Source organism: Orbicella faveolata, unplaced genomic scaffold (genome assembly GCF_042242905.1).
Source record: "Orbicella faveolata isolate gen_17 unplaced genomic scaffold, um_ofav_v1 contig_47, whole genome shotgun sequence".
Lineage (NCBI taxonomy): Eukaryota > Metazoa > Cnidaria > Anthozoa > Scleractinia > Merulinidae > Orbicella > Orbicella faveolata.
The window spans coordinates 4,019,071-4,037,890 of NW_028301577.1; the positions used below are offsets into that span (position 1 = coordinate 4,019,071).

The following is an 18,820-nucleotide window of genomic DNA, read 5'->3' on the forward strand; positions in this document are numbered from 1 at the left end:
TACAAGTCTTCAATCAATCTTGCAACTGTACGTGTCAGCTGAAAAACTCTTGATTAGATGTAATGTAATATTACCCTTATCCACTCTTGTCCAAGCTCAACATTTTTTCCAATGGTGTTGATTGAGTACAAAGTTATTTAATTTCATTTAATGACTGTTCAGTCATAAGATTCAGCTTCGCTAAAAGATGGTGATCGAATTTCAGACGAGACACTCTTAAGCGGTTAATAAGACCATTCCCTCCTTTGCATTCAGTCTGAAATAGATTAATTAATGTTCTGATCTTATTCACGAAATTTTATCCAGCTGGTTTTAAAATTGAGATATACCACAATGAACATATTCAATGGCGAGAAATGATCGTAACTCACTCACTCACTCATCCTCTTCGCTCCTGTGAGTGGAGCACAAGGCAATACAGCAACAACTTCCATCCATTACAGTCTTTCGCTTCCTGCTCTTCCTAGAAAGTATTATAAAGGCCTGCTTTTTCGATTGCGTCCTTCATAGGTTTTTGGTGGCAGTCGTCCAATATTGAGTCAACTCTATGCGAAACATATTACAGATACTGAGATAACGATGGGTGCACCTGAAGACAGAGCTTGTCTCCCCAAGTGAGGATTTGGTCATCTCACGTCTTTACAATAAAACATAAGACTGGGAAGTCCCGTGGTCGTAGTCTTGAAGTGCGAGGAGCATTTTGCAAAGAGATTTCTTTTACTTTAAGCGAAAAAAGTGAAGTTGAGCCAAAACAAAAAGAGTAGTATCAGCTCAGGCGATCACCGCCTGACATATTACTAGACTTCCTGTTAATCATATAAACGATTAAAAGAGACCGACTGACTTTTTATTAGCCTTCATGTAAAGGATTAAGGTCATTCCAGTGAAATAGAACCCGCAATGAGATTTTTGTAAGACTTTGCCTATTGACTGTTTATATTGTAGGAACTTAAATTTGGAAATAAAAATGAGGGGTCTCCATGTTCGTTTAGGAGCAACAGCACCTTGTTTATACCATATAGATCCTTACAATAGCACCATGATTATAGTTACGATTACTTGCTAAAATCACGTTTCCGACGATTGTTTCTTGCTCAACACTGACAATTGGCCCATATTTATTTCACACAGAGAAATTTATTACTCAGTTGAACACAACAGAAAAAAATGATAGGTCACCGTACTCGTTTTCGAGAAAATGACGATTTACCTCTATGGCGAGGTCCAGCCGCAAAGAAAAAGCCGCCATTTTTTAATGCGCGCGCGCTAATCACGCGTGAAATTATGCGCAGTAGCGATGCGCAGTGCAATACTGGGGAATGACCTTAAAAGAGACCGCCTGACATGTCACTAGGCTTCGTGTCAAGGAGTAAAGGTGATCATGTGTCTAACCTGTCTCTACTCGTGTCCAGTTTCTTGGCGAAGGAAATGGGTCTTTGTGTTCGAACAGAAGCATATAAACCGTGCAACATGCTCTTTAAACCGTTTGGATACACTCTGTAATTTTAAGAAAAAAAGATTGAAAACAAAGTGAGACTTGTTTTGAATAGTTAACTTTCGACAAGTTTATCCCGGTTTCTGTAGCTTGAGCGACCTGGAGTATTTCTGTTCCCCGTGAATAGGATGCGAGTCCATCGCAGGGTTACCCCTTAATTACATTAAATTTATATGTCTGGCTGAGGAGATGCACTGTGAGAGCAAAGTGTCTTGCCTAAGACCACAACACAGTGATCACTGCCATGGTTTCATGGTTCGAACCCAGACCACTCGATCCAGAGTCCAAGTAGTATAGGGGGAGTCAAACAAATACCGTTTCGCAGAGGGAGCTTTATTTCACCTTATCGCAGCCCCCACCGTCAAGTCCGGCCCTCACATGCTCGGGCCGGTTGAACCTGGGGGCTCCGAAACGGTGAAATTCAGTTCCCTCTTTGAAACAGTATTTGTTTGACTCCCCCTATACTACTTACAACAAAGGAGGGCCCCATATTAGAAACAAGCGAGCCCGCTGTTATACCGCCCGAGCCGGGATGTCTCGAGCGCCAAACAAGTGCGCGTGGCTGATGCGGGGCCGGAAAGAAAGCTGCGGGAAGCGTTGTTACGGGACCTTTTGCAAGCAGCACAACTACCAGCAAAAGAAAGGGATGAGAATGTCAGCCCCATGTCGGGTCTGCGGGGTCGGGGTGCTATGTTACTACCGGTTCTGCAGGGGATGCGGAGGAAAAAACGCAAGTCAGCGGCTAACGCGGAAGCGTGAAAAAGCGAAGAAAGCTTTCTAGCTCGCTCTTCTCGAGCTAAAGTCAACCCAATTGGAGAAATGAGGGTTTGTATTATACCGCAAGGAACTATGGCTTCCAACAACCGAAGGTACGAAGAAAGCTGCGAAGTTTCCGGGGCAATTCAAAACCTCCCTCCAGAGCTTCGTGAGATGATTCTCAAGGAGTACATAGCGATAAAAATAAAGGAAAAAAAGGAAATGGGGTGGGACAAGGTACACGAGAATACTTTTAAACTGCCTTTCTGTCAATACAGGGAGCAGATTGTGCCGATGGTTATTTGTTTCGAATATCCGGACTGTTATTTCGAGGAGTGTTGTTTCCCCTGTTTCGAAAAGGAGGGAACTGTTCATAAAGCAACGCTAAGCCTGCCGATAATACCTCTCGTAGAAGCCAACCCTGAGTACAAGAATTTTTTTAAAGTATGCTCCTGGGACGGTTATGACTGGCACGAGTGGTTCCTTTTTGGCAGGGCGAATTAGCGAAAAACTTCAGCATCCGCCTCAGCCATTGCGGCGATGACCTCGCGCGAAATATCGCGAACCTCTTTTAGCCTCTCACAGGCGAAATATTCATTCACAAGAAACGCAACCAAGTGGAAGCAGACAATCATGTTCGTATTACATGCAAATGAAACCGTCTGTTTCTAAAACTTAGTTCGAAGCGGGAGGGTTCGTGATTTTTTTTTATCATTTCCTCTTCAACTCTGCCGCGGATGTCTTTCTCCATTTTCTTGACATCAACCTCGGTAAGCCCTCTCTTCGACGGTTGGCGAAGCATCCTTGCTCGGACCTGATCTTTCAGAAAGTTGTACTGCTGAAACTCTGAAAGGATGGTGTCAAACTCATGAGAAGACACTTCGTTGTTATTCAAAGCGTTGGAGAGAAGTCTGTTGACGGTATCCCGCTTGGCAACGGCGAGCGTGGTGATCTCTTGATGTTTCTTTATTTTCGAATCGAGTTTTTTGCTGGCGATTATCAGCCCCGACGAAACAAGAGCGAAGCACCCACCAGCGCCGCCAAGAGGAACTGCTGCCGGCAGACCAACCACAGACAGAGCAGAGCCAAAACTTGCGCTGGAAAACGCTGCCGAGAGAACGCTGGAGCCGGCGGCACCCCAATTAACGAACTTTCTCGCGCGTTTGTATTTTTTAGCAACGAGGCGATAGTGGTGGACCTCACCGCCCAAAGTGTTGGAAATCTCGTTGACCTTCTGCAAGCGGAAATTTTGAGAAGGCTCCGCCACCACTGGATATAGAGGGTCGGCAGGCGGCGCGCTTGGAGGCAACAGATTCGCAGAAGACATTGCGTATATATAGAAATTTAATTTAACTCTAATTCAAAAAGAAGGGGCAATCCATTGAAATCAAAGAGTTCACCATTTTCATCTTTGACGCTAATGGTGATGCTATTTATGAACTGGCCTGTAGAGCAGTCTTGCAAAACCTGTTGCGGAGAACCCTGGTAGCTTACCTTTTCAAAAGGGTTCCCTTTCACATCAAACGAGGCCAAGACATCTGACCTTTTGCCATTGAACAGATTCTTTTGTTTGTCGATCAAGTCGCAATGAATGAAATGTGTTGCAGGAGAGCCAATCTTTTTTACGAAAGCGAAGCTATTAGCCGGAAACTTTCGCCCAATACCAAGCATATTTGCCAAATCGCGATCAAATTCAATGGGTTTCGCCCCAGACCCATAATTTCTGATTACAAGCTGGCCAAGAGGTTGGTTTATTGCTGTTTTCAGATCTTTATATTGATATTTTTCGAACAGACCGTCAACTTCTTTTGCCAATCTTTCTAGACTATAATGCCCCTCCTTTATTTTTCCTTCTGATTTGCCTTTATCCCCCAAGGTGGCCGAACCTTCTCTTGTCAAGTTGTACCAGCTGTTGTACAAACTGCAAGAAATGAGTTTCATGAAATCGACTCTCGGTAGCGGGTTTTCAAAATGGCTAGTCCCTCCGTTCTCTTGCGTGACAATAGTGAGAACAACCATTTTATATTCAACAAATAAAATTGTGTTCAAATAAGATGGCTAATTTGTGGAATGGTCCTGCGTTAAAAAAAGCGGAGGCGGCGAAGAAAAAGGCGTGGACAAACTTTTTAAACCACTTCCCCAAAGCGGACAAAAGCCGGTTCGTTTCGCAAGGAAGCGTCGACGAGAAAAATAACGTGACCGCGGAGGTGTTTTTCAAAGAAAGCGAAGACTCGTTTCAAAGCGTCTTCGGTTCAGACAGAAAATATTGGAGCGCGGAAATGAAAGAGGCGCTAGGTTTGGGAGACAGCGGTGGTTTTCCTTATCAATTGTCGCCGCTCGGTTCAAAAGTTTCTTTGCCCATCCCTGCGGTACCTTTCGACGGCAAAGCGCCAAGCTTGAAAAAAATATTCAACGACGAAATCCAACTCTACGTCACGCCTGACCAACATTTCACGACAAAATTCCGAGAAATATTTCAAGAAACCAAACTCAGGCACACTTCTGCAGCCGAATCAAAACACTGGTTAAGAGGGCCTGACATGAAATATTGGCCGCAACAGCTCAACTTCGCGGTTTTCTGCGCGACACAGGGGTGCGGAGTTTCTCGCGAAATCTTTGACAACGGGATGAATCTCCCCCCGCAGATAAGAGCTTTTTATATCTTCCACGTGTATTTCACGGTCAGGCGCATTTTGTTCCAGCTAGGAGGAATTCAGAGCGTCAGCGCTTTGCCCGGAGACCCGCCTTTCAACCAATACAATAATCATTATGACGTTGCTTCGTACAAAAGGTTATGCAACGAGTTCGGTATAGATCCGTCGAGTGATTTCCGCTACACGCACGGGGAAAACCACGGTCTTGGAAGCGTTTACGTCTATGCGAGCGGCGCGTCGAAAACTGACTACCTATACCCGGGATGGAACAAATTAAGCGATAAAGGCGGGAAAGCGATTCAAGGAAACCTGATTTATTACATCGAGCCGGGGGCCGCTTCTGAGACCCAATCGGACTGGTTCGCGCCAAACACAGCATCAGGTTTGACGCAGGCGGGCTTGGCGCGAATCAACCAGTCAATTGAGGCTTTCGTTTACTGCATTCTGGGAGCGCAAGTCAACGTCCGCAGCAGCATTCTTGGTTCAGGTGGCCGGGCGAGAGAAGCCCAGAGCGAGTTCCTTGTGCTGGTGGAAAGCGCGATCACACAGCCAGACCTGGCCGCGAGCGTGCAAAGGTACCAGCTCGCGGTGGATCAAGCGAAGGTCAGGCTCAATCTCGCTGTAGCCCCCATGGCCTGGCTCATGCCCGCACAAATGATAATCAACACCGCAAGCACGATTGGTTACAACAACAAGCTGAAGCAGGCGGTCTCCGGAATGAAACTTGGGGTGAACAATGAGGTAAATCCAGACACAAAAAATGCTGGGCTCAAACTCATGGCAGGCGGCCCGTCAAAAATTAACCCTCCCAACAGCCACCCGCCCAACCCGATACACAAAGCCGCAACAGCCGAATTAAGGAAACCAGCTCCACCCGAAACTCAACAAGCGCAAAAAATTGAGCCCGAGGCTCCAGATAAAACATCGCAACATGAAATAAACAAAACAGCTGTCATTGTCGGTGTAGTTGGATTATCGGCGTTACTGTTCATGGCTTGGCGGTAAGTTAACGCTGCTTCTTAAGAAATTGTTCTAACAAAAAGGCCACCACGGCAAGAATAAGCAGCCAGGTGTGCTCGGCCAGAAACCCTACGACTTGGCCGGCAGCTTTGAACAGGAAGCTCACAATCGAGCCAATCAGCCCGGGCAGCAGAGAACCAAGTTTCGCGGCAACATCTTTGAGGCCATTTCCCAAAGCTTTGCCGGTGGCCTTCAAACCTCTGGTGAGGGCCCCGATGACAGCTCCGATTGTGACCCCGGCGGCGAGAAGAATAGCGGTCAATGTCACGCCAGAACGTCACGCGGGCGCTCGTTGACAGGCTGGTCGTGAAGTTTGCAGGCACTATCCTGCAAGACACGGTTGGGTATGACATCTACAAAACTTTCGAAGACCTTTTTCTTTCGCAGGAAGAGCGAGACAACAGGATTCTCGAAGGGATTCAGAGCGAGGATCTATGCAAGATCCGCTCAGACGCGGGAGACAAGAAAAAGTCGGACGTCGACGTTGAAAACAAGCTGGAAGAGGTATACGGAAAAAAGTACCGGATCAGGCTTGACCATCAGATCTTAACCGACCACGGCGTTTTCTACCCCCAGGTCCTTTACAACGACCTCACGTTCAACGTAAAACTTGCCGAAGCTATACACGTGGTCAAAGGCTCCGACACAACCCAGCTGAAATACAAGCTGAAAAACATCCAGCTCGAGTACAAAATGATCCGCAGCAAGACTCTGGCAGACGAGGCGCTGAGCGTTTACTCCAGCGGCAAAGAGTTCAGTTACGACAACGTGCTGCATGACAAAGAGGTGGCCTTAAAAAAAGACACTGACACGAGGATCAACATCAAAGTCAACACCCCGAGAAGGTCGCTAAAAGCCCTCCTCCTCCTGTTTGTAGAGCCGTATACCGCGGGCGCCAGAGATTCAGAAAAATTCGTCTTCCCCGATCTGACGAAAGTCAGCGTCAAGGTCAACGGCGTGCCCAACAAGCTTTACAGCGACGGCATCGAAGGCAAGGACATGTGGGAAGAGGCCCGCAACCTGTTTGTGAAAGAAAAAATAAAACGGAGCACATGGATTTGACGAAGTTGTACACCGGTGATAAGTTCGGGCTTGTGATTGATATGCGCTCCATGACTGACCAAGACATGCACGGCAGCGGCACGCGGATTGTGAACACTACGGACGGGGTCCAGCTGGAGATTGAGCGGAAAGCCGAAGGCTCAGGCGACGTGAAATCCCACGTATTCGTCATCTCCGACTCCCAGCTCAACCTTATGGACTGACAGCTGGAATCTGTACAGGATTGAATATGAACATGGACCCGAGCAAGATACCCTTCAACGCTCTCATAGTGGGGCCGACTAATTCTGGCAAATCGAAGTTCGTGGTGGACCAGATCTACGGCCCTTTCCGCTTCAAGTTCGACTACATCGTGCTCATCTGCCCGACGTTCACGCACAACAAGACCTACCACCGGCTTGGAGAAAACGATCCAAGAATGGATGTGATAGTCTGCGAGCAGCACGCCGTGGAAACGTGGTTGAAGCTCGTGAGATGGCTTTCCGAGGGCACCAACACGCTCATAATCCTCGACGACATCGCGGCCTCCAAAGATGTGAAAGGGCGTAAAGGCGAGCTGGTGAATCTCGCCTTTTCTGCCCGACATATGGGCATCAGCGTTTGGGCGCTGACCCAGAAGTTGACCGGCATAACATCTTCCTTCCGGGAGAACGTTGCGGCGATCGTCCTCTTTTACACCCGCTCGGCCGGGACAACGAAAGCCATCTTCGATGATTACGCCGGCGAACTATCCCCGGATGAGTACAAAGGTCTGGTTTCAAAGCTGAAAGAGCGAAAGTTCTCTTATCTTGTGTTCTCGCTTCGCCACCCCTACGGGGTAAAGTTATGTTGAATAAAAAAATGAAGTTGTATATAGCAACTGCTGGAGAAGAGGTCGCGTTAGCAGAAGTTATGAACCTTCTTCAAACCGAGCCCGAGCCGTCGAGTGGTCCCACAGGTGGCCTTGTTCCAACCGCCCCCGGACCTGAAATTCCTGCTCTTCGTGAGCAGCTGGCCGTGCTGGTGTCCACAGGCAAAGCCAAAGAGGCCATCGGAGTGCAGTTAACACACGAGCAGGTGAAGCGCCTGAGCGACAAAGAGGTCGAGAAATTCACCAAACGCTACGAGACGTACGTGGGCTCAAAGACAACGGAAAGCCTGATCGACAGCTTTATTTTTCTTGCAACCAAAGTGGTCGGAATGACCGTCAAAATCAAAGACATCGACGCTTATCAGAAAAAGCTCAGAAATGACTACATCTTGAACAAAGAGCTCTCCAATCTGGCCGGCAACCTTGCTTTGAAGTGCGGACGGTTTCTTGCTGCGGCCAACGCGGTGTTCATCACCACTAAACATGTTGATTTTAGTCCACAGTTGCCGGAGCAGAGCCATCCTTCTCGTGATGAACACGGCTATCCGCTTGAGGGTGTTGATGAAGTACCTAGCTCAGCAACTGCAGAATAACCGGTCACCATTCATTAACAACTGCTGAGGGCTTGCTGACAAATTGTTAACAATTAAACTTTTTTCATTTGCTTAGAATACGGTTCGCTTCAGAATGTCAACCGAACAATCCGAGAGCGCGCCTCAGGTCGAGACCCAGGCAGCGCCTGCTGTAGATATCACACAGCAAGCGACAACTCCAACACCAACCACGCAGCGAGTGAAAAATCCAAAGCGTGTGGCTGCTGGCAAAGCGACATCTGAAAGAACGCGGCAGGCACGGGAACAACAGAAGAAAGATGCCGAGGCTTATAGGGCTCTCCTGGAAAATAAGGCAAAAGCCGCCACAGAGCCCCCTGAGCCCGTCCCGACTACAGAAGGCGAAAGCCCAAAGAGCAGCGGCCTCAGCGCCAACCAATGGATTGCTATTGGCGGCATAGGCGTTTCACTGCTCGGGATTTATTACAAACGGGAAGAGCTCAAGGCAATGGCCAAGCCGCATTCGACAAAAAAACGCCGGAGCCCGCGCCTGAGCCCGCGCGTGTTGAGCCAGAACCTTCTCGTGCGACACGGACGAAAGGATTAAAAAAAATGATTTGAACTTTTGCGTGTGATGTATATCCACGATGTCAGAACTTAACACTTCACAGAAGATTATCACTTTCGCCACCACTTTTGGTGTCACGTATTTGCTGCTCGACTTGAGCATAAAGGTTTTTCGCGAAACATTCAAAATTTTGGATGAGGCCTTTGGCATTAATGCCGGAGAGGAAGAGGAAACAAGAAAAAGAGAAATTGCAACAAGAATTCTAGAAGCAATGGAACAAGAATTAATAAGAATGGGAGTAGGAGAAGAAGAAATAAGAAGAATGAGAGTAAAAGCCTTGGGGGGAAAGACGGATTAATTTTGTTTTAAACTTTTGTTCTTTACTTATATCAAACGCACCATGTCCGACAACAAGCTTGTCAAGACCGTCATTGACGCCGCAACTCTTAAGGGATTAGCCGCGGGCATCGGCTGGGCCGCAAAAAAGGTTGTGAAAGACAATTTCACTTCTGATCCCAGCAGCAGCTTTATGAATTACGTGAAGTTCACCGCCGTCATGGCAGGAAGCATTGCGCTCAAAAAGTACCTCGAGGACCAGAAAATCCTTCCCATCAGCGTCTGAAATCAATGATTTGAAAAAAGCTTCCGATAATATATAACCATGGCGAGTATCGCAATTGTGGTTGGCGGGGCCGTGTTGAACGCCACGGCTTTTATCGGTGGCAATTATCTGGCGAGGGCGCTTGGCGGGGGCGACAAAGCTGCGCTTGAAGAAAAAAAGCGCCACGACAAAGCTCTCGAAGATTATCAAGCGGCTTACGCCAAATACACGCGCGACCGAACACAACTTCTCGACTGGATCGCGACTAACGCGCAAACGAAGGCGGAGGCCAAGCAGAACTTCACCAACATCGACTACGCCTTCAAACTCTACAACCAGGCGCATCCTGACGAACAGATGGTACCCCCCAAGGAGCCCAAGTTCTCAGATTTCTATCAGCCAAGCGAGCAGCAGAAAAAGGGTGAACTCATGTTCGTAGGCGCCGGCGCTCTCGCTCTGGGCTACGCAGCCTTCCGGTTCCTTTAAACTTTTTTACGCCTTACTTATATGGACGCCAAACTCACAAAGATATACTACGGCCCCGGGGGCCACTGGAAAGGAATCGCCGCGATAAAAAAATTAGCGGAGGCCGCCAAGGTACCTGAAGAAACCGCAAAAAAGTGGCTGATCAGGCAAGCGCTCTGGCAGATATTCCTCCCCGCGCCGAGGCGAATTCCTCGGCCGAAATTCGACGTTCCCACACCCAACAAGGTCCACCAGGCGGACCTTCTTTTTCTGCCGCACGACAAGCTCCCTCGCGGCCGCAAAGTTTTCAAATACGCGCTGACCGTTGTCGACGTGGCCAGCCGCTACAAAGAGGCCGAACCCCTGACTTCGAAAAATTCTGATGAGGTCGCCCAGGCCTTTCAGAAGATTTACAAGCGCGGGCCTCTCAAATGGCCTGAAATGCTGTAGGTTGACCCCGGGCGCGAATTCATGGGCGCTGTCACAAAAGAGATGGACAAGCACAAAACATATATCCGGCGCGGGCGCGTTGACATTCACCGCGACCAGGCCATTGTCGAACGTTTCAACCGCACCCTGGCTGAGCGCTTGTTCGGCCACCAGTACGCCGTGGAAATGCTACTCCCTGAGGGCAAGCAGTCCACTGCCTGGGTGAAAAGACTTCCAGAAGTTGTTTCGGCTTTGAACAGCGAGGTCACAAGCCTTATCGGCAAGAAACCCGCCGTTGCCATCAAAGAAAAATCTGTTTATGCAAGGCCGTCGACACCTTACTCGAGGCCTGTTGGAAAAAGCGAAAAAATACTTCCCTCTCTTGTACAAGTTCGTTATCTCTACCAGCCCGGCGAGCTTGAAGGGGGTGTGAAAAGAGCCACAGACCCAATCTGGTCTTTGAAAGTTTACAGCATTGAAAGATCTTTCACCAAACCGGATCAGCCCGTTCTCTACTATCTGCGCGACGGTCCCAAGCGCGGCTTCGTGCGTGAAGAGCTGCTGGTTGTCCCTCCAAACACGCAGTTGCCCCCTGAGCAACTTTGAAACTTCGGCTTCCAACTCTCTTCCGTGAATGCGCACAGGATTTTTTCGTTTTGAAGAAAAAGAAATCTTTTATATCTCGCCATGTCATCGGTTGTGGACATCGAGGATTTTCTTTACTGGGCCATTGAGTTTTCCGCGAAAGAAAAGGGGAAGAGCGTCCACGAAGAAAGCAAGTATTTCGCAGAGCGTTTCAATGAATTTGTTCTCGGCCACGGAAAAGAACTTTTCTTGGTTGGCGAGGCGGGCACGGAGTATGAAAACGCTCGAGAACAATACAAGAACGCGCCCATAAAACTTATCGACTGGATTGTGGACAGCTCGCGAAATGACAAGATCGCTCTCGTAAAGTTTATGAACTGGCTAACACCCGCGAAAGAAAAGGGGAGCATCCTCGAAGATTTCAAGTATTTAGCAGATCATTTTCAAGAATTTGTTCTCGACCACGGAAAAGAACTTTTATCGGTTTGCGAGACGGCCATTCTCGAGAACAATACAAGAACGCCCCCCTCCTCTCCAAACACGCCTTCGGCTGAAGCGAATAAATGTGAAATTCGATTGGTTCGGTGTGAATCCCGTCGGGCAGCACCCACCGCTTGTCGTAATACGCGCTCAGCCCCAGCTTCTGCTGCTCGTAAGTGACCATGTGCCCGTCCCGCATCCTGAAACCTCTGTTGGTTGCCATATCTTTGCTGCCTTCCAGCGCTTCCTCGAACAGCTCCCATGTAAGCTCGTTCTGCGTTTTCGACTTCCCCTTCGTGCGAAACTTCTTTTTTTCGCCCCCCTCTCCAGCATCGGCGAAATAGCACTTCGAGCTGAGCGCGATCATCCGGCTGCCCTCGAACTCAAGCTTGAAGAGACCCGGGGTGCGCCCGCTCCACTTGTCCCAAGCCAGCCACTGATTTTTTTCCGCCTCAAATTCCGCTTTCAACTCTGGCCGGACAACGTCTTCGATCCGCTCGCCCGAGATTGCCATGTAGTTGCTGTCCGTGTCCATCTGGATGAGCTCGAAGTCTCTTCTGTCAATGTACTTGTCGAGAAAGTCGTAGTAGAATTCCAGCATCCGCAGCTTCGCCAGCTGATAGATAGCGATTCCGATCTGGAACGGCCGTCTGATCGTAATCCGGGGCTTACGGCTTTCCAGCTCGTAGGCCTGCCCGATCTCGTCGAGGTCTTCGAAATACGCGCTCCGCAGTGCTCTGTCGACAACCTTCTCGTCTTTCGTGTATATCACGTTCGTTTGCCGCTCCAGCGCTTCAACCGTTTTCCCGTAGGCACTGTTTCCGAGAAGTTTGAACACTTCAGCTAGCAGCGCCTTGCTGCTGTCTACGTCTCCTGTCCGACGCGCCTCCGTCACCTGATCCACGAACCAGGTAAAGATCTTACCCGGTTCGTAGTCGATTGTTCTGGAAACCCTCGTGACAACCGCCCCATGGTTCACGTACCACAGCAACAGAGGTGCGTAAAGCAGGATCCTTTGTGTAGACAGAGCCCCCACAAGCTTTCTCCCGTCTCCGCGCTGTCTGCCCGTTCTCGCCAAGTACTCTTCCATATGTTTCGGCACAGCTTCGGCGGGAACCCGTTTGTTGTAAAAGAAAGGGCACATCTCCTCGAACATTGACCGCAAACGCTCTGGGATCTCTATGCGGACTTCGGCGAAGCCGAACCACTCCCCGGCTTTCATCCGGCGAATCAGAACTTCGGCCGCTTCCGCTTGGCGGTCATCGTCGTAGTGCACGACCCTTTCCTTCCCGCAAGGCATTTCTCTGAGCATAGTCGAGAGATAGAGAGCGCTGGCGTCGAAACCGAGAATCTTTTTGCAAAGACGCGGTTCTTCGAACTGATGCGACCTTATCCGTGTCACACCGGCCTCGTGCCGTCTTGTGAAAACCAGGCTCGGTCCACCAACAACCGCCCCTTTGAGCATTTCGTAAGCCTCTTTGCTTGGGCTGTAAAGGTCTGCGCCGCGCTCGATTGCCCCTAGGAGCAAATAATGCAAACTCACCCCTGGCAGGCTCACCGCGTCTTTCAGAATGTCGATTCCTCTCTCGGTGTAGAAGCTTTTCATCTTTTCCAGCGCCTCGAGGCCGGGAGCGACATCAAGATTGTTGTAATAGCGCAGCCAGTATGCGAAGATCCGCATCCCCTTTTCTTTGAACAGCCACTTGCACCCCTCCCACTCCTTCCGCGTGAGAACGTATCCGCCCTTCATCTTCGAATACCAGGCCTCGTATTCTGGGAGCCCAGGGAAATCGAGCTTTTTGGGCGCGTCGAACCATTCGTAAGGGAACCAGGATTTCTCGGACTCACTTCCGTAGGCTTTCACCCATTTCGCGTAGCTCGTGCCCGGGCCCAGATAGTTGATGATGTCGAGGAAACGGGCCCCCCAGGTGAGCAGGAACATGGTTTTGTTCCCCTTCTTGGCCACTTTGACATTTTTTGATACTTCGGCGAGAGTGCTGGCGAAGTGGTTTTTGATCAGATTCAGGTCGTACGAGCCTGAGTTGAAGCCCCCGACAGGGACCTGGTTGCACCATTCATTAATTTTTTGCTGCTGGTCTTTTGTCAGCAGGTGCATGTCTTCTGGCACAAACTCCGCTCTCACCTGGTCCTGGGTGTTTTTCTCGCGTCTCTCCAGCTCTTTCAGGAACTTGCGGACCAGCTCCGCGGGGTTTCTTTCGCAGATGTGGGTGGGCTCTCTTTCAAGAGTGTCCCCGACGCTCACGGAGATCGGCACGTGCGCGTTTTCTATCGTTAACGTTCCTGTTGGCTCTTTCCGATAGTTTTTGTCGCCATACGCCTCGAAATCACACAAAATACCGTGTGGGTAAGTTTTTGTTTGCTTCTTCGGGAGTTCCCCATTAAGATACCCAACTTCGCAAGACCAAGCCTCGATTACTTTGTAGCCGCTCTTTCGCAGAAATGCGGTACGGTTCACGGTGGCTTGGTACAGTTGTTCGGCTGTTTTACCGTTTGTTATAACCTCCCGTCGGCGGGGATAACATTTTGGGCATCCATGGAAGGGGCAGCCGTCATCGAACAGATCAAGAATCTCCTTCTGGTAGTCTGCCACTGTTCGGGTTTTCCGCGCAGGGAAGGGGTCGTACTCCCTCAGAAGCGCTTGCGCTTTTCTCGACTTTCTTTGGCGTGGAGGGGCTCTTGGCTGGTAAGGACTCGGAAGTAGTGGCTTTTGCAGACGCGCCTGCGTTTCTTGAGAAATTGGTTCATCCAGCACGTTCTGGACAACCTTTCTTACCGCTGGCGCGTTTTCTGCAAGAAGTTGATCCAAATACTGCAATGTCGCTGGATCTATTTTCGCGAGTTCTTCTTCCAGTCTTTCTTCGTACCTTCGGTTGTTGGAAGCCATAGTTCCTTGCGGTATAATACAAACCCTCATTTCTCCAATTGGGTTGACTTTAGCTCGAGAAGAGCGAGCTAGAAAGCTTTCTTCGCTTTTTCACGCTTCCGCGTTAGCCGCTGACTTGCGTTTTTTCCTCCGCATCCCCTGCAGAACCGGTAGTAACATAGCACCCCGACCCCGCAGACCCGACATGGGGCTGACATTCTCATCCCTTTCTTTTGCTGGTAGTTGTGCTGCTTGCAAAAGGTCCCGTAACAACGCTTCCCGCAGCTTTCTTTCCGGCCCCGCATCAGCCACGCGCACTTGTTTGGCGCTCGAGACATCCCGGCTCGGGCGGTATAACAGCGGGCTCGCTTGTTTCTAATATGGGGCCCTCCTTTGTTGTAAGTAGTATAGGGGGAGTCAAACAAATACTGTTTCAAAGAGGGAGCTGAATTTCACCGTTTCGCAGCCCCCAGGTTCAACCGGCCCGAGCATGTGAGGGCCGGACTTGACGGTGGGGGCTGCGATAAGGTGAAATAAAGCTCCCTCTGCGAAACGGTATTTGTTTGACTCCCCCTATACTACTGTCCAAAGCGCTAACTATTGGGCCACCGCGCCTGCCACAACGACTTGCAATGTGACAAGCCAGCATTCGTACAAGCGACATTTTCAGATAATTTATTTTTTATATGTCAGCAACAACAACAACAACAGCCCTTTATTTAAACACGATTTTGTTGAAAGCAAAAGGTTTGCTTGTGGGGTCGTGTATCTAGCTAAGTGTTTAAGGCGCAGTAATGATATTAATAATATACGTATTTATTCACATCAATAAAACTTTACATCCGTTACTTTCTCGCTTTGCGTTTGAATCGAGGTCGCATTGAAGTACAGTTGTGTAATAAAAACGTCTTTTCTAGCTTTGTAGAGAATTGCTTGAAATTATTAGTATAGTACCTTGATGCAGTGTTCCAAAGTAGCTGTCGATTGTTTTTTTATACAAACAAAATCGCGGAGTCTCGATGATTATCTTTATAATTGTCTGTCAGATGTCTTCCATCTGACAGACGTTGTGTTTTCACTTAATCTTAGTTTAATAGTTCTTAATTTGAAAACGAGTGCAAATTAACAAATAATTTGGACAGTTTAACACGAGAGAGGGCTTCACGCTTCTCCATTGTGTAAAATTAAAAAATTTTCAGAGAATACCTAATTGTCTAGGGCTTCACGCTTCTCCATTGTGTAAAATTAAAAAATTTTCAGAGAATACCTAATTGGACATGCCTCGCAACACCACACAATTTTGGTGGCGTCAAAATGTTCACTATCCAATTTTCCCAGTTCGAAAGCTCTGCAGTCTGATTACAAATAATATAAGGACGCCAATTGTTGATATACATATTTACATATTTAAAAGGAGAAAGGTGATGAGCAGAAATAAACTCATTTGTAAAAGGGTTTTGTGATTATATATGGTGAAATTCTCAGGACTGAAACTGAAAGAAATGTAGAGCGACTACAGTGTACTGACGAGAAATAATAGTTCGCACATAACATTGTGGCTCCACATGCAGTGTATAAAGCAGGTTTAAACCCTTAAGGCTAAATCGATTCTAGAAACTTTACGAATAATTCATTTTCATTGCATGGAGAGCGCTTTTTGATCGGACATTTAAAGAGAATTATTTGTTTCGCCATGGTTCTTTCTTTTATTTAGTTAGAAATTCATCAATTTATTTAGCAGTACTACATCTTTTATTTGAGAATACGTTTTTTCAAGAACAAGTTCATTTCAGCCTTTGTCCTTCTTTTGTTAAATTGATCGTCAACAGGTCCTCTTGGCAAGCTCACAGAGGTGATTCCTTCGAACACGTACTACGTCAGAGTCCTTTGAACACAAAAGAAATCAACAGGATAAAGATGTATAGAACGATTTCACATGACGTCATGGCGGCCATGTTTGTGTTACATCCAAAAATGAAATTCCCTTGTTTACTCTTGATGTAAGTTCCTTTCTTATGTGAAACTTCCCTCAGTTCGGTAACAACATTATACCCCCGTGAAAACGCTCTACTGATACTTGATCAGAAAATACAAGGCATAAAAGAAAAAGATAAAACTTGCTCAAGTGGAGTTGACTTGTAATGTATGAAACGCGAAAGACTGTGTTTGACCACATTTAATTTCAAACAAGGAGGAGAGAGTTGAAAATAAGACGTGCGGCGAAGTATTTTTGACGAACTTCGAGATGTTTGTCTTGAGTGTTTGATATATCTTCTCAATCGACACTAAATCTAAGGAGAAAACGGAAGAATAAAATCGTAAAAATGTATGCCAATTAAGATCAGATATCCAAGTACTGTCACGGTCATGATTTTCTTTGTTTAAACTTACAATTGATGAATTATTAATGAGCTTGAGAATGTCAGTTGAGAAATGAGATCCGAGATCTGAAAATCTACTGTTAGCTGAGAATTCACCAAAAACAGTTAACTGATAGTTGATATCCCAGTATCCCCATCCAGACCCTCGTATACGATCAGGAGCCAAAGGGATTTGATGCTATGGAACGAAGAATAGTGTTAATTTACCTCTTGGGCCAGTCGAAAATTCCTTGTTCCAAGAGGTAGCACATTGCTCTCTTCCGAAAGCTTGAAATTAAAGAAGACAGAATATATTTCGATCATTATTGACTATAATGTGTGCGTTAAATTCATTCTGTACACAGTGGAAGTCTTCTGCCTTCAGTGACAGACAGCGACAGATAGTCAGCCAGCCAGCCAGCCAGCCAGCCAGCCAGCCAGTCAGTCAGTCAGTTAGTCATTCAGTCAGTCAGCCAGTTAGTCCGTTAGTCAGTCAAGTAAGAACGTAGATCGGGAGTCACTCGCTCACTCACCAACTCACACATTCAACACTTCTCTTGTTGTAACTTGCTTTGTTCGTTTTCTAATGTATTTAGCTATTTTTACCTGTTTAGTGGATCGCTTGCCCTTTGGAGCAGATGCGCTGTTGAAGCTTTGACCTTCGGTAATCATACTTGCCAGTAATACAAGGGTAAATAAGAACACTTTAAGTTTGGCATTCATCCTTATAATAGCTGGCTGCAATACAACAGAAATAGATGATGATCACCTGAATGCTGAAAACGCTGTGAACGAGTTTTCCTTCAATCGGTTCAATATAAGGTTTGCGAGGAATGTAACCAGATACACTTCGTCGGGGCTAATAGGAGATAAGCTCCTACCTGTTGAATTTCGCATGTCATAAGGAAACGCCAAGGGTAATCATTGTGCAACAGTCTTGCGGCAGATAATGAGGAAATTGAATGCGCGCAATTAAAGGGAAAACTCTGAGAGAATTGTTTGCGAAGGTGGTCATGTTTATCCAAACCTCAGCAAACACTCCATCCGGCCCGGAATCTTTGTTTACATATTGTGGTGCTTAGAGTAGACTCAACTTTCGAAATTTGCACAGATTATGAAACCATTGTAGGACTTGGCCTGAGTTTCTTATTAGGCAGGAAGGCTGCGTAACTGCAACCTTTTAACGATGTGTGCGGGGGAGATTTCTTACCTCCACTAGTCTTGAAACTTGAAGAACACGTGCAGGGTGATTTTAATGAATTGCATCACGCATCCTTGCTGCGTGTAATTTTTCACGACATTCATTAGCGCGTACGCACGTACACAACGTATTGTGAGACTCTCTTCAAGCTAATCTCGACAGGAAAAAAAAAAATTGTCCTTTATCTCCTAAACGAGCACAGTAAACCTCCCACTCACTTTTTTCAAAGCATACTTAACATTACAAACGGTTGACTGCATTATGTCGCAATTTAAAAATCACCTTTTTCAAAAATTTAAACGTGGTGCAACACATTATTGACTCAAAACTGAATAGAGTAGAAATCCAGCTAGTTCAGTTTAAATTAGATCACTGAGGCTGGTTAGATCGAGTAAGAATTTGAACTTATTAATCTTTTTCATCGTCGAGAATTTTTTGAAAAAAAGCTTTTCACTTATCTCTCTCTCTCAATTGATTTAATTTCCTTTCTCCACTTTAAAACTGAAGAGTTTTTTTCGCAGCAGGTTCATCAATACGCAATCTTAGAATACACCAAGTGACAAGTGATTTAGTAAGTCTTATTTTTAACCCCTTTTCAACGAATACATCGGGAGGTCAAATTTGTTAGCTTGATAATATTAAAGCTTGAACACCGACATACTAATATTAAATCAATTAATGGTTTCATGGCCCCTTTGAGTAACTATTTTAATCGATGAAGAAGTTAATTATGCGGAATAATTATATTATGATGAGAAATGGTAATGTAATAGTCATGCTAATGGCTAATGAGAAACGTCCGACTCCCACGTCCTCTATCGATAACGCCCCCAGAGATATCCGTTTAGGAAGGAAGGAA

At 47.0% G+C, this 18,820-nt stretch overlaps 3 protein-coding genes and 1 long non-coding RNA gene across 4 annotated transcripts; 2 read left to right on the plus strand and 2 right to left on the minus strand.

The window, feature by feature from the left end:
• Positions 1-4,278: 4,278 nt before the first annotated feature.
• Positions 4,279-6,991, plus strand: LOC149096820 (uncharacterized). The gene has a single exon (XM_089280491.1). The coding sequence runs from the start codon at positions 4,306-4,308 to the stop codon at positions 5,908-5,910; it is 1,605 nt and encodes a 534-aa protein (XP_089136617.1). The 5' UTR covers positions 4,279-4,305; the 3' UTR covers positions 5,911-6,991.
• Positions 6,992-7,078: 87 nt separating this feature from the next.
• On the plus strand, positions 7,079-8,436 carry LOC149096821 (uncharacterized). Its single transcript, XM_089280492.1, has one exon. The coding sequence runs from the start codon at positions 7,813-7,815 to the stop codon at positions 8,428-8,430; it is 618 nt and encodes a 205-aa protein (XP_089136618.1). The 5' UTR covers positions 7,079-7,812; the 3' UTR covers positions 8,431-8,436.
• A 2,199-nt stretch (positions 8,437-10,635) lies between these two features.
• LOC149096822 (uncharacterized) lies at positions 10,636-14,040 on the minus strand. Its single transcript, XM_089280507.1, has 2 exons — positions 12,704-14,040; positions 10,636-12,316 (listed from the first exon to the last, which is right to left on the minus strand). The coding sequence occupies exons 1-2, from the start codon at positions 13,630-13,632 to the stop codon at positions 11,458-11,460; spliced, it is 1,788 nt and encodes a 595-aa protein (XP_089136633.1). The 5' UTR covers positions 13,633-14,040; the 3' UTR covers positions 10,636-11,457.
• A 2,039-nt stretch (positions 14,041-16,079) lies between these two features.
• On the minus strand, positions 16,080-17,585 carry LOC110066795 (uncharacterized). The gene is made up of 3 exons (XR_002298619.2): positions 17,367-17,585; positions 16,989-17,048; positions 16,080-16,285 (listed from the first exon to the last, which is right to left on the minus strand). It is a non-coding gene; the product is annotated as an uncharacterized LOC110066795 (long non-coding RNA).
• Positions 17,586-18,820: the final 1,235 nt, after the last annotated feature.

Coding starts and splice junctions, on each gene's coding strand:
- LOC149096822 (XM_089280507.1), bottom strand. CDS start 13,632: ATGCACCTGCTGACAAAAGACCAGCAGCAAAAAATTAATGAATGGTGC. Junction 12,317..12,703: donor TGGTTCGGCTTCGCCGAAGT/CCGCATAGAGAT, acceptor CTACGGGAAAAC/GGTTGAAGCGCTGGAGCGGC.
- LOC149096820 (XM_089280491.1), top strand. CDS start 4,306: ATGGCTAATTTGTGGAATGGTCCTGCGTTAAAAAAAGCGGAGGCGGCG.
- LOC149096821 (XM_089280492.1), top strand. CDS start 7,813: ATGTTGAATAAAAAAATGAAGTTGTATATAGCAACTGCTGGAGAAGAG.